A 15561-nucleotide genomic window follows, 5' to 3' on the forward strand; every position below is an offset into this window, starting at 1 on the left:
ACATCTTAGTATGTGATAACAAACTTGGTTATTTAGGGAAAATAGTTATGCTCATTTTACTTGATGGCTTTTAATTTTGTATTTTCAGCCAACAACAGGTGGCCTGTATAAACCTGATGATTTTATAATTATCACTACAGTTCACAATGAAAGATACAAATGTATGCTGCCATCAATTGGTAATGGAGACCAGGTAAACCTTGGATTTTTAGTGGTTTTATTACAATTGCTGTCTTTTGTAGCCTTGTGCTGTGATGCATCAATACTGTCAAATGCATGAATTTCAAATTGCAAATGATAAGAAATGTTGACGTGTGTCATTCTGTGTGTGTGTCTCTCTCTATATATATATACTGCTGATTTATTCTCTAATTAAAAGATACTGTGTGAAAGTGCTCTTGTGTGAAGAACAGTCACTATTTTAATAGATATTTAGACAAGTGAGGCATAGAATGGGGAAATGGAATTTGTGGAGTCAAACAGTCAGCATGCACTTGGTCATAGGGCTTGTTTCTGAGCTGAACAACTCTGACTCCATGTCTCTGTGTAATGTTAGGCACCTTACTGTTTAAAAAGGGTCAAGTAATAACTTTTTATTTGTCAATACTTGAAAGAATTCATTATATAACCATAGTTAACAGTTATGTACAATTTTACCACCCATGAAGCTCCTTTTTAAATCTTTAAATGAATTCACAAGTATGACTGTCAAAATAGACATTAAAGTCACTTGCTGTTGTCTGACTACGTATAAATCATAGCAGCAGAAACAGGCTATTCACCCCATCGAGTCTCCCCCACCATTGAAGCTGATCCATTTTCTCTCTTTGCCCCACTGTCCAATAATCCTCATTGAGGATAGCTTGAAGATAAACTTGCATGTTGAGTCAGTTGCAAAGAAGGCAAGTACATCATTCATTTCAAGAGGAATTGAATATAAGAGCAGGGATGTGATGTTGAGCTTTTATAAACAGTAGTGAGACCTCACTTGAAGTATTGCAAGCAGGTTCTACCAGCTGCACCACTCCGGATGATTTCAAGAACGAAAGGGTTTCATATGAGTGTTTGACAGCTCTTCTCCAGTACTCACTGGAATTTAGGATAATGAAGATGGATCTCATTGAAGTATTTCAAATGTTGAAAGATGTGGATAGAGTAGATGTAGAAAGTTTGTTTCCCATGGTGGGAAAGTCCAGGACATGATGACACAACTTCATAATTGAAAAGCATCTGCTTAGAACAAAGATACAAAGGAATGTCTTCACCAAGAGGATGATAAATCCTGGTAATTGTTGTCATGGAAGTTTGTGGAGGCCAGGTCTTTGGGTGTATTTAAGGATTATTAAGTTTTTGATTAACCAGGCATCAAAAGTTATAGATCAGCTCATGATCAGCTGTATTGGTCAAGTCTTTTTCCCCTGGAGTTAGAGACATGCATAAAATCATAAAGAGCATAAATGTTAATCGTCACAGTTGTAGCGACTATTTTCCTACCTAGTCACCTAGAGATCCTGAATCTTAGGTACTTAATACATCACTTGAAACTTTATTTGAAGCAATAATTGATGCAGTCAATAGAGTTCCAGGTCTATTACCAAAGACCGTCATCTTCGCAGAATTCAGAACAATTCAGAAATGGCTGTCTTATCTTGAAAGCACACAGTAAAAGACTTTGGTTCACAGGCTGCAACCACAGGAACATTCAAAGGAATGTAAAACAAACTGCGGGCTGCTATAGACTGGCAGCCCTGGCTATACAAGTGATTTTAACCCTGACAAGTCTTTTTTCCTGTGCAGTGGATTCCAAAACTGAAGGCATAGGTTGAAATGAAAGGTTTAACAGGGCAGATTCGATGGGCTGAGTTGACTTTTTCTACGACTATATCTTTTGTCTTATGGTCTTATTGCTGTAATCCAAGTAGATATGGTATGTAAGAAGGTGTTTATCGGTAAGTGCATTGAGTGCAATAGTTTGGATGTTATAATACAATTGTATAACGTGGTGAGACCAAACAGCATATTATGTGCAGTTCCAGTTACCCTGCTATGAGAAGGATGTCATTAAGGTGAAAAGTATGCAGAAAAGATTCACGAGGATGTTTCTTAAACTGGAGGACTTGACTTGCAAGGAGAGGCTGTATAGGCTAAGCCTTTTTCCCTGAGAGTTAGGAGACAGGGCGGAAATCCCTTATAGAAGTGCATAAAATCATTAACAGCATAAATGTTAATAGTCACAGTCTTTTTCTTCCTGTGCAGTGGATTCCAAAACTGGGGGCATAGATTGAAATGAAAGGTTTAAAAGAGACCTGAGGGGCAACTTTTCCACATAGAGGCTGGTGGGTAAATAGTTGTTCAAGTATAATATTTGAGACATTTAGATGTGCATTTTGACAGTAGAGTTTTGCAGGCACCTGAGGTAAATACAGGCAAATGGGACCAGCTCAGATAGATAACATAGTCAGCATTGGATGAATAGTGCGGTTTCTGTGCTATATAGCTCTGTAACAGATTTGTTAGTGAGTTAATAGAAAATAAATCATGCACCTCATGTTATCTGTGAAATTAAAGAAAGATATCTAGCAAAATGCACTTGTCCATCTTCAGTGCTTAGTTTCCACAGAAGAAATAATGTAATAAAATATCTGCTGCAACATCTAATACATGTAAGTACTGTTGCTTCATTTTACTGAAGTAATTCTTGAATCAGCACATAATTTGCTACTCAATTATACTACTTTGGTAAAATTCATTCCAAAATATTCTGCCAGCTTCATTTGGAATTCAGTTTCGATGTTTTTAACAACTTAGCTCAAGTGAGTGAGTTCCCAAGTCTAAAATGAATGCTTTACTTTGTGGATCATTTTTTTCTTTGCATTTAGGATGAAGACAGTGATTACAATGGTCATGGACCCAGAGAACTGTTGGAACCACTCCTTAAACAGAGCAGTTGCTCTTACAGGGTAAAAATTAGTTGTAAATTAATTTATAGAATAATTTTTGGAACTATGGAAAGTTGTTTCCAGGGTATATACGATGCTGCCATTGGTCATGCTTTGATTATACAGTAAAACCCCTGTTATCTGGAATTCAAGCAACCGGCAAATGAATTGCAGAAAAAAGGTAAAAAATACAGAAGTTTAAAATTGGCGCACTTTGTCAATCATTTGCCAATCACACAACACGCAATCTCAACAAAACGGAAAATTCACTTATCCGGCATCTACCAATCTCCATAGGTGCTGGACGCCAGGGGTTTAACTGTATTTTTTTTTTCAAACATGTTTCAAGGTGTGGTGATCTCTTTTTTGACTGATGCTCCAAAGGTGGTTTTATTATTATTATCAATTATTTGCCTCCTATTAGCACTTTTATTTCATCTGTGCATCTTTATTTTAATATTCTTTCTAGTTGATTTTCTACTCTGGTAATATCCTTGAAATAAAAAACAGTGAAGTACCAATGTTAATTTGGTTATATTTCATAGTTTATTTCAATTACAGATTTTTGTTTTGTGATGAATTGGCCCTTTTGATTGATAATATACATTGGTCCTAAAGTTTTTAGCAAATATGCTTGATTGGGAGCTCTTTCCTAACCTGTAAATGCAATTGAAAGATCGGTATGGACTCATTAAACCGAAAGGCCTGCTTCCATGTTGTATAACTATGACCTTCACTGGCTTTATATTTTAAATATTTTAAAATATTTTTAATAGAATGACTACCAGAAATTTAATTACCCAATTTGGAGTTTTATTGGAGTAAACTGTAGATCAGAAAAAGATGCTGGTTAATTGGCGAAAAAAGTTTTCATTAAACACACATGCCGTGTTTCTTTTTTTCTACCAAGTAATGAAGTGTGTTCACCTGGTAACAAGTAAAATCAATTTTATGAAATAACAGCTAGTCAATATTGAATTATTGTTGAAGAAACAATGCTATGTTCCAATGAAACATTCATCTATTGTCTCTCATGTTGAGGATACCTATTGTAATTACCAATAATAATTGTTGATACTGGGTAATTTTTACTCTTTTTTTCCAAGTTCTGCTTATTTTAAGTGCATTATATTCAAGTGTGAATAATCATGTTGCACTTCTTAAAAAATGCATATAGTTTAGATGTTGATATTTTGTTTCTTGCAATAATTGGTATTTTATTTGTGTATTTATTTTGACCCATTTATCCAAATGCAAATATTCCTGACTGAACATTTCTAAAAATGATATTTCTATATGCTGCAGATTGAATCTTACTGGACTTACGAAGTGTGTCATGGAAAACACATTCGCCAGTATCATGAGGAAAAAGAAACTGGACAGGTGCAGTGATTGATTGCATCAGTTAGTTGTTTTTCCAACAGTTAAATATTTAATGTGCTCACATTTTCGTATCTTCTCATTTAGCAGAAAGTTAATATCCAAGAATATTATCTTGGTACAATGAGCACACCAGCAGATTCTGAAACCAAAGGTAATAAACCATATCAACTGGAATTTTCATATGTGCAACATGGTTATTCTTCTGTGGTGCTATTTGAAAGGCTATCTGATCATTGAATATGAAGGACCAGAACCATTCATAGCCATTTCAAATAACGTTCTTGATTGTTGCTGTGAGCTGAATAATGATGAGTTAGAATAGAGCAGTGGCTTTCAACCTTTTTCTTTTCACTCACATACCACTTTTACGTAATCCCGATGCCATCGGTGCTCTGTCATTAGTAAGGGATTACTTAGTGGTATGTGAGGGGGAAGGGAAGGTTGAGAACCATTGCTCCAGACCCAAATGTTACTGAAATATTCTGCTTGAGAAAAATTGTCATTGACCCATTTCCTTTGGAGTTGTGCACATAACGAGTCAATTAGGTATGATTAAAACAGTGGTTTTCAAACTTTTCTTTCCATTCACATACCACCTTACGTAATCCCTTACCAATCACAGAGCACCTGTGGCATAAGGATTATGTAAGATGGTAAGTGAGTGGGGAAAAAAGTTTGAAAACCAATGGAATAGAGGATGAATGTTGAGAATCTGGTTGGGTGGTGCCAGGACCACAGTTTTGCTCTCATCATCACTAAGATCAAGGAGTCTAATGTTGATTTTAGAAAGAGGAGGCTGAGGAACCACACACCTGTCCACATTGATGGGATGGAGGTGGAGAGGGCTCGTACCTTCAAGTTATTGCAAGGTCATATACCAGATGATCTCTCCTAATGCTTCCATTTTCATAAAGTCTGAGGAAATTTGCCATGACATCAAAAACTTCATGAAACTTCTACAGGTCTGCTGTGGAAAGTATACTGACAAGTTGCATTATAGCCGGATTTGGTAATTCAACTGCCCAGAAATGCAGGAGCCTGCAGAATGGAGCTAAGTCCATCAGAGTCTCCCATCTATTGGAGATGTCTATATGAGATGCTGCCTCAAGAAGGCAGCCAACATCGTAAAGGACCCTCTTCAACTTGGTCACAACTTCGCACTGCTACCTTCAGGAAGAAGGTACATAAGCCTGAAAATCGCCTTTCAGTCCGAGAAGTTCTTTTTTACATGTATCAGGCTCTTGAACTTCCCTTTACTCCACTAAAGGTAAAATACAGGCAGCCCCCAGTTAAAAATGAGTTCCATTATCTAGGTCTGTTTTTAATTCAGATTTGTATGCAAGTCGGAACAGGTACATATGGTCTTTATTTCGCATCAGTTAGTCAAATGTTTATCTTCGTGTATATAAAAAGAACAATTCCAATTATAAAAAATGGTCGTGACCGGGCCCATTGCAGATAAATGGCTTTTTCGAAGAACTGGTCATTTTTTTTAAAAAACAGCCCAGTAGCAACAGCAAATCACTTGTAACAGTGTTTAAACAACAAACAACAAGGGAAGGCCTTTTAAACATTAAAATAATGTTTAATTCTCACCAAAAATAATGCTGGCCACTGCTAATCACCAAAGCCCCACTTGTGCCGGGACCCCAACTTGTCCCGCTCCTGCCCAGAAGCTCGAGGTCCCCACTGCCGCCACCAGGAGCCCAACGTCCCCGGTCAGTTTGGCTCCAAAAAAAAGTTTGGGATAAGTGAGGATTTCAGGAAATCTGATTTTGGATAATGAGAGTTATACTGTAGTATATATTTACTAAGATAAAAGTATGCATATAAAACATTTCCTCATACACAAAAACATCTTAAAGATAATGCAGTACATAATAAAAGTAACTACATATGGTCATATGATCATGACTAAAAGTTAACACAGGAGAAGATGATAGAAAAATGGCTACTCTCACATGATGCTGTACAATGACAGCATCCCCAACTGTGCATCTTCGCTCCTTCTGATCTGTGCCCAGTTCCTTTTGCTCTCCCACGCTCCCTCCCTCCCGCCCGCTCCCTCCCTCCCGCCCGCTCCCTCCTGCCCACTGCCTCCCGCCCGCTCCCTCCCTCCCTCCCACCCGCTCCCTCCCGCCCGTCCGCCCCCTCTCTCCCACCCGCCCCGTCCCTCCTTCCCTCCCTCCCGCCCACCTGCCCCCTCCCTCCCGCCCGCCCGCCCGCTCCCTCCCGCCCGCCCCCTCCCTCCCTCCCTCCCTCAAGTGCTTAAGAATAAAATTAAATATTTGTTTTGTAATTGGAATTGGAATTCCATATGCCTGAACTGCTATTTAATCCAATGCAATGTGAACATTTTTGGTGCACATTATGCATTTTCAATTGTTACATTTTTTATGGTACATATTCTAAATGTGCTTTAAGTGTTGTACTAAAAGGCTGTATGTTTTAGGTCTGTAGTTTTCAAACTTTTTCTTCCCACTCACATACCACTTTAAGTCATCTGTATGACATAAGTGCTCTGTGATTGGTAAGAGATTGCTTAAGGTGGTAAGTGAGTGGGAAGGGAAGTTGAGAATCACTGCTCTAAACCCAATTGTTACTGAAATATTTTGCTTGGCCCAGTTGTTTTGGAGTTATGAAGCCATGCACATAACCAGTCAATTAGGTACGATTAAAATGGAGTTTTTCAAACTTTTTCTTCCCACTCCCATACCACTTTAAGTCATCTGTATGACATAAGGGCTCTGTGATTGGTAAGAGATTGCTTAAGGTGGTATGGGAGTGGGAAGGGAAGTTGAGAATCACTGCTCTAAACCCAATTGTTACTGAAATATTTTGCTTGGCCCAGTTGTTTTGGAGTTATGAAGCCATGCACATAACCAGTCAATTAGGTACGATTAAAATGGAGTTTTTCAAACTTTTTCTTCCCACTCACATAGCACTTTAAACAATCCCTTACTAATCACAGCACCTATAGCATAGGGATTACTTAAGGTGGTATGTGAGTGGAAAGAAAAAGTTTGAAAACCACTGCTTTAGGTTGATATAAGCGTATTTTCATTAAGAACATTAAAAATACCATTAAGTTCCAGAACAGTATGAAAGCACTTGCTTTCAATCTGAAACCAATGTGGTTCTGTGATAATGTTCCTCTTTCACTGAAGAGCAAAAACTCATTATCATGGGCACAAGTTTATAAAAACAGATTAGTGTAGCGATTAGCGCAATGTTGGTTATCCAAGTTTGAATTTACCACTGTCTGTAGGAGTTTGTATGTTCCCCCTGAGTCCATGTGCATTTTCCCTGGATGCTCTAACTTCCTCTCATGATCGAAAGATGTACAGTTTATTAGGTTAATTGGTCATGTGGTTGTAATTGGCTGGCACAGGTTTGTGAACTGGAAGGGCCTGTTGCCATGCTGTATTTAAATTAAATAAGTTAAAAATGCAAGTAGTTATCTATTCATATGGTAATTTCTACTGATTAAGATGGTTTCCTGTGGTTAGGTACTTAACTCTAAGAATTTGTTAGTTCTGAATAAATGTGTATGAATAGTTGGTGAATATTCACACAATCGTGGATTTCTTTACCCAATTAGGTCCTACTGAGGTTCAGTCAGATGAATCTGAAACTGAGAAATTTAAAGTAAGTAAAATGCTGTCTTTTTGTTCTCTCTCCTCCCCCCACCCCCGCCCGTCAAAAATTTAAACCTTAATAACAAGTACAGTACAATTCCAGTTATCAGAAAATAGATTCTCCAAAATCCTCAATTATCCAAATTTTTTTTTAAATTCAGATAAATGAGGATATCTGAAACAATTCAGAAATCCTCATTTATCCATGTTTTTTGGAGCTGAATTAACTGGGGACCTCGGGCTCCTGGCAGCAGCAAGGATATCGGGCTCCCAGCGGCAGCGGGGATATTAAACAAGGGAAGGCTTTTTAAGTATAAAAATACTGTTTAATTATCAGCAAAAAAATGCTGGCCACCACCAATCATCGACACCTCCACCAAGGTCCCCGCTGCCTGGGAGCCCAAGGTCTTCACTCCTGTCCGGGAGCCCACTTTCCTTGATGACAGTGAGATAAGGGATTCTTCAACCGCCTGCAGCTGGGAGACAGTGACATGCAGATTGAGAGGGAGAGTTGTAGGTAAAATTCAATAGGGGAAGGTAAAGAAGAAATGGAACAAGAGAAGAGAGGGAGTTGCCTGAAACGAGGACAATTGTTCTAATTTCATGTCGAGTGAATTTAACTGACCTAACTGAGGTCAGTTCAGCTCCAAAAAAAATTGGATAAATGAGGATTTCTTATCTGCTTCAGATAACCTCATTTATCTGATTTTTTTTTTAAACAAAAAATTTGGAGAATCCAAATATGGATAATCAGAATTGTACTGTATTTTTATATGTGAAAATAACAAGAGGTATTGATAGAGTAGATTTTCTAAAGGAACTGTGCAAGGCAATTTTTTTTTTTTACACACAGTGTAAACAAGCTGCTAGGAGAGGTGGTGGAATCTGATAATGTAACATGTAATAGGCATTTAGACAGATGTGAGCAAGCAGTGAATAAAGGATCTAGAGCACACATGTCAAACTCTGGCCCGCCGGCCAAATTTGGCCCGCGATATAATTATATTTGGCCCGCAAGATCATTTCAAAAATGTATTAGAGGTGGCCCACCTTGCAGCGAGAGCCAATGCTGTTTTTTGGTAATGTCAGCCCCACCATCCTCCCCCTTCATTGCACATCCTTCCCCATTGTAACACGAGAAATTGTAACACGAGAAGTCTGTCGATGTCATCAGCCGGCAAGCCAGTTGGAAGGCTCCCCGCACAACCAATCACTTCTCCCACCTGTCGAGCGGTGCGGCGGATGGGTGAGCGCCTGTGATTTCCTGTCGGTGCGACGGACATGGCAGGCTGCGCACAGCCCCCGGGCAGCACGAGCCCCGCGCGACTGGCACCGGACGGCCCTTCCACAGCGCGAGCGCACTTCTCCCGGTCGCCACGGCCTTCAGCGCTTGCACCCGCGCAGACCCCAGGGACGGCTGGTTCGGCCCTGCATGTGAAGAGAGAGATGGTGGCTGTCCGCAAAGGCTGATCGGCAGCACGCTGGGCCTGAGTGGGTGGGTAAGCAGGGGTGGGCAGAGGGTGTAGGTGAGGAGTAATGGGCAGGGGAAGTTATGGTGGTGTGAGGAGCAGTTAGAGGGAGGGATGAGTAGAAGGAGGGGTGGATAGAGAAGAGGTAAAAGGGGAGGGGCAGGGTGAGTAGGGGAGGGGTGATTAGAGGGTGAGAGACGGGTAGAGGGAGGAACAGGTTGAGGGGAGAGGCAGTAGAGGGGCGTGTATAGGATAGGGTGGGTAGAGGCAGAGTGAGTGGAGTGAGGGGTGAGTAGAGGCTGGGTAAAGGACTGGTCAGGTAGAGGGATGGTGGGTCGAGGGTGAATAGAGGCCTAGAGCCTGAGGAGTGAGCAGGAAATGCTGAGTCCTGATGCAGGCCAAAATGGACACAGCCTGTGAATGCTGACTACATCTCCACAGGGACCAAATGTGTTTCCCTCAGGTCAAGCAAAGGGTGAACTTAAGCTACCTACTCCTGACCTGTAGCATTATCCTCCTAAAGTTATATCCTAAAGTTTAACATTACATATGTTGAAAGAAGATGTTGTTGAAAATTTTCAATAAATATTTAGTTCAGCCCTCGACTTAGTCCAAGTTTTTAATTTTGGCCCTCCGTGAGTTTGAGTTTGACACCCCTGATATAGAGCATGTGCAAGCAGATAGGATTAAACCAGATTAGCATCATGTTCAGTGTAGATGTGCTGGGACAAAAAGCCAGTTCATATGCTGTACTTATGATGAATTGGTAAATCAATGCCAAGGCATGGCAGCAACAGATGAGGTACGCCTATGCAAAATCTTTTTGTTGGTATTTATGTTGGGATAAAGGTCATTGAAGGTGGTGTTTGATTAAATATCTGGCATGATTTTAGCACATTTTTCAGTTTAAAATCCATCTATGGTACCTGTACATTTAAATGGTGTCACTTGTTGTTTGTGTTCTCATGCAAAGTCTAAAAATGGGACACTTCATTCCATTATTGTATTTTTTCAGCAAGAAATGGAAATTGTACATAGTTAGATGCCCTTTTTACATTCTTCTGTATTCTCAATTGTTTGTAGTGTTCGCATTGTTGAATTCAAGTTGCTGTATGATTCAAAATTATTTCTAAAACAAAATTGAATTAAGAAATCCAAAAATGTGGAAATTGTAAGATTAAAAATCACTATCATATAAAATGACAAAGAGCATCAGGAGTGATAATAAATACAAATCTTTTACTTTCACTTTTTGAGTCCTTTTTCAGAGATCATTTTGTTTTAAAAGTTGTCTGAATTCAAATCCTTTGTTATTTTATACAGGTGAATATTGTGTTAATTTCCCATCATTGCTTTGTTGAATTCATGTCAAAACTACTGGTAAAAAAAGAAAATAGGTTACTCTCTCGCACAGGTACTCCTGGACTTGTGACCAACCATCCACACATACAGTTTTTTAAAAAATTTACGCAGTTTATGTTGTATTTGACAAACTATAACAAGGATACAGGGCATGTAAGACCTAAAATGTCTGCACTTACCTTGTTATTCGGTGTCCCAGGGTCCGTAGGCTGGGCGTGGCCATCTTGATTTCTGCGTGCATCCGCGAGTTTTCATTTGGTGTATGCACGGTTCACAAAGGGCACGAATTCAATATTGGTAGGGCGCTTTACTCTCGCGCACGCGCCAACCGAACTCCAATATGTGAACCAAAGGTTCGCGCATCATGCCTAGCCTACAGACCCTGGGATGCTGACTAACAAGGTAAGTATGCACATTTTGGCTCTTGCATGCTTCTATCCCTGTTACAGTTTGTGAAATACAACATAATTTTATATTTTTTCTTTATTTTTTGAACAAATTATGCAATTCCAACATTCATTCATTCATTCCGAGATGCGACCAATCCTAAGGTCCGAATTATGGTCGTAAGTTAGGGAGTACCGGTATATACAATATGATATGAAAACCAACTTCTGTACAGGAATATGTGTTACAGCGTTTATTTTTTTGAATGTTTCTTTTTATTGCTAACAGCGGAGAATACAATTTGTCCAAGCTTGTTGAAAGGGATGTGCTAAAGTGACAATTATTTTGTTTCAAGGTTCACACCAAAAACATAGAAGGACAGATCAGTCCTTATCACCCAGTGATAATGGGAAATGGCACACCTTGCAGCTTAAAACAGAATAAACCAAGAGTAACCACTGTCATGTATGTCTGCCACCCTGAAGCAAAACATGAGATCCTCTCTGTGGCTGAAGTCACTACCTGTGAATATGAATTAGTTATACTAACTCCACTATTATGCAGCCATCCGAAATACAGGTAAAATATTTAAGATTCAAGATTCTTTTCTTGATTAAAATAAAACAAAATTTCCTTTAGACTGCCGAAAGGCAGACAGAGTCACCATTAACCACTTAGAGTAAGAGAAAGAGAATCAAGAGTGAGTCCATTCAGAGTTGCTGAGTATTCGTTGATTTGCTTTCAGTGCTTCTACATCCTCCGCAGTCACACAGACCTGTGTGACTATTCATTGACAACTCGAGCTCCAGATCCAAACCCCCAATACGATCAGGAAGACCAGCATCCAAGGCCCTATGGGCTCCCCTTCTTGCCCTCAACACCCTCTTAAGACCCAGATCTGAATCCAGGTTCCCATGACCCTGATACCACCAGCTGCAGCCTGTGTGGGTCCTTCAGCTGCTGAGCCCCTCGCTGCTCCGCTTCTGTGGTCCCCATCCTGCAGGGTCATCTCCTCTGCTTTTCGTTCTCAATGGAGGGTGTTCTCTCCATTTTTGGTGCCCTGCTCTGGTCCCCCAGAGTCTACAACCTCTCAAGGCCACTGCCCAGCATCGACGTCGCCATCTTGGGCACAAACCTAAATACAAACATCGTTGGCTCCTTTAACAGTCTTTAAAAGTCTGTACGGAGCTGTTTGCATTAGATGACTGAACCCCGTGAAGGAGTGCTGTGTCTCCACTGCCTGCTTTCCACGGGTCTGCGCCAGCGGAAGTTATGGCATTACAGCATCTCTGGCAGCGCCACCATTTTTTTGCCATTTAAATGTATTGTATAGTCTTAAAAAATTATTTGCACTGTGGAACAGAAACCCCTTCAGCCCTTCTAGTCTGTGCCGAACCATTTTTTTTGCCTGCTCCCACTGATCTGCACCCAATTCATAGCCCTCCATATCTCTCCCATCCATGTACCTGTACAAATTCTTCTTCAATGTTAAAATTGAGCCCGCATTCACCACTTCAGCTGGCAGCTCATTCCACACCCTCACCACTCTCTTTCTGAAGATGTTCCCCTAAACTTTTACCATTTCACTCTTAACCCATGTCCTCTGCTTAGTATCTCACCTACCCCCAGTGGAAAAAGCCTATCAACTGTACATTTACTCTGTCTATCCCCCTTATAATTTTAAATGCCTTGATCAAATCTCCCCTCATTCTTCTACACTCCAGGGAATAAAGTCCAAACCTGTTCAAACTTTCCCTGTAACTCAGTTCTTGAAGTTTGGGCAACACTCTAGTAAATCTTCTCTACTCTCTTTCTATCTTATTGATAGCTTTCCTGTAGTTAGGTGACCAAAACTGCACACAATACTCCAAATTTGGTCTTATACAACTTTACCATAATATCCCAACTCCTATACTCAGAACTTTGTTTTATCAAGGCCAATATGGTAAAAGCTCTTTTTACAACCCTATCCACCTGTGACACCACTTTCAGAGAATTATGAATCCGTATCCCTCTGTTCTACCGCACATTGCAGTGCCCTACCGTTCACCGAGTATGTCCTTCCAAAATGCAACACATCACACTTGTCTGCATTCAATTCCATCTGTCATTTTTCCAGCTGGTCCAGATCCCTCTCTTGAAAACCTTCGCTCTCCACAACGCCTCCAATCTTAGTGTCATCTGCATACTTCTTGATCCAATTTACCACATTAATATCCAGATCATTGATATAGATGCCCAACAACAATGGTCCCAGCTCTGATCCCTGAGGTACACCACTAGTCACAGGCCTCTAGTCTGAGAAGCAATCATTCACCACTACTCTCTGGCTTCTCCCATCCAGCCATTGTCAAATTCAGTTCACTACTTCACCATGAATAACTAGCATCTGAACTTTCCTGACTAAACTCCCATGTGGGACTTTGTCAGAGGCTTTACTAAAATCAATGTAGACAACATCCATAGCCTTTCCTTTATCAACTTTCCTGGTAACCTCTTCAAAAATCTCTACAAGATTGGTTAAGCACAATCTACCACACACAAAACCATGTTGACCATCCGTAATCCGTTTCTGGCTATCTAAATAATTGTATATCGAGTCTCTTTGAACACCTTCCATTAACTTACCTCCTACTGATGTCAGGCTCTCTGGCCTACAATTTCTAGGGTTATTTTTGGAGGCTTTTTTAAACAATAACAATGTGAGCTACCCGCCAATCATCTAGCACCACCCCCGTGGCCAAGGACATTATAAATATTTCTGCCAGAGCCCCTGCAATTTCTACACTAGTCTCCATCAATATCTTGTCAGGCCCTGGGGATTTATCCCCCCCCTTATTTGCTTTAAGTCAACAAACACTTCCTCCTCTTTAATCTGTATGTGTTCCATGACCTCACTGCTTGTTTTCCTTACTTCCCACTACTCTGTGTCCATTTCCTGAGTGAATACTGATGGGTGAAAAAACATTTAAGATATTTCCCCCCCCCCCATCTCTTTTGGCTCCATGCAAAGCCGACCACTCTGACCTTCAAAGGGACCTGTTTTGTCCCTTACTATCCTTTTGCCCTTAATAGACCTGTAGAATCTGTTAGGGTTTTACTTCACATTATCAGCCAAAGCAACCTTATGTCTTTGTTTTATTTTTAGACTTCCTGATTTCTTTGAGGTTTTTTGTTCTTTTTTTTTTATATATGCTTCAAGTACCTCATTTGCTCCATGTTGCCTATACCTGCTATACACCTCTTCTGAACCAGATCCCCAATATCCCTCAAAAACCAAGGTTCCCTGTTCCTTCTAACCTTGCCTTTAATCATGACAAGAACATAGAAACTCTGTACTCTCAAAATCTCACCTTTGAAGGTCCTCCATTTATCTCGCACATCCTTGCTGTAAAAAAACTTATCCCAATCCATGCATTCAAGATCCTTTCTCAATTTTATAACATTTTAATAAGTTCAATAAGTTTGGTCTATTTTACTAATATTTTTGTAACAATACTTTTAATGTGATACCATATGAAAGCATTGACTTTGTTTTTGTTTTACATAGATTTAAAACCTCTCCAGTTAATGACATATTTTGCCAGTCATTCCATGGCTCTCCATTAAGGCCTCAAAGCCTTGACGAGTTAGAAAAACACCAAGAAGAAATTATGAAACCACCTTTTAATAATCAAAGAATCCAAGAGGTAATATTTTTACTTCAGATGAAATTTTTAAATAGTCAAGGAAAGATTTGTCTCCCAGCTATTTTTTAAATTACTCATATACATTTGGGAAATTCATGCCAAGTCAAAAAGAGGTAATTCATCTTATTCCAGCTCCAAGGCCAGTAATCACATACTCCCTCTCCTTACTTCCTGATAACTTCAGCAATTTATTCTCTCTGACACATGCCAACCAATTCCTCTTTGATTCTTCTTGCCTATCACTCACACTATGGGGTAATTTACAGAAGTCAACTTATCAACACTGGGGTGTGGGAAAAAACTAGAGCAGCCAGATGAAATGTGTTGTTATAGAGTGAGAGAATGGAAACTCCATACAGCCAGCTCCCAAAGTTAAAGTTGTCTTGGTATCTGTTGTTCTGTGCCAGCATAATAACCTACCAACTGTCTAGAATTTCCCTACTGAATAACCCTCCATTTCTCTCAGTTCTAATAATCTCTTAAAAGATCTGCTTGAACCTGTCTTCACCACAGTTGCCAGCAGCACCTTTCATGAGTGAAGAAATTGCCTATAACATCCCCTTGTACTTTCCCATGCACCTTAAAGCTGATGTTTGCCATTTCAGCCCTGTGATAAAGCCTCTGGCCACCACACAATCAATGCTCCTCATCATCTTGTACACCTATATCAGATCACTCATCATCCTCCATAGCT

The 15561-nt window shown here is 39.9% G+C and overlaps 1 protein-coding gene across 4 annotated transcripts in view; it reads left to right on the forward strand.

The window, feature by feature from the left end:
* Window positions 1-15561, forward strand: part of erlec1 (endoplasmic reticulum lectin 1) — a 36246-nt gene that overhangs the window by 788 nt on the left and 19897 nt on the right. For 2 of the 4 annotated variants that reach the window (XM_069931409.1, XM_069931407.1), the window contains exons 2-8: window positions 89-193; window positions 2880-2960; window positions 4245-4322; window positions 4407-4473; window positions 7924-7970; window positions 11534-11757; window positions 14729-14867. In XM_069931409.1, coding sequence (XP_069787510.1) covers window positions 89-193; window positions 2880-2960; window positions 4245-4322; window positions 4407-4473; window positions 7924-7970; window positions 11534-11757; window positions 14729-14867 — 741 coding nt within the window. The remainder of the gene's footprint in view (window positions 1-88; window positions 194-2879; window positions 2961-4244; window positions 4323-4406; window positions 4474-7923; window positions 7971-11533; window positions 11758-14728; window positions 14868-15561) is intronic. The other 2 variants (XM_069931410.1, XM_069931408.1) reach the window with 1 other exon arrangement.

The sequence above is a fragment of the Narcine bancroftii genome, chromosome 4, assembly GCF_036971445.1.
Source record: "Narcine bancroftii isolate sNarBan1 chromosome 4, sNarBan1.hap1, whole genome shotgun sequence".
In the NCBI taxonomy this organism is placed as follows: Eukaryota; Metazoa; Chordata; class Chondrichthyes; order Torpediniformes; family Narcinidae; genus Narcine; species Narcine bancroftii.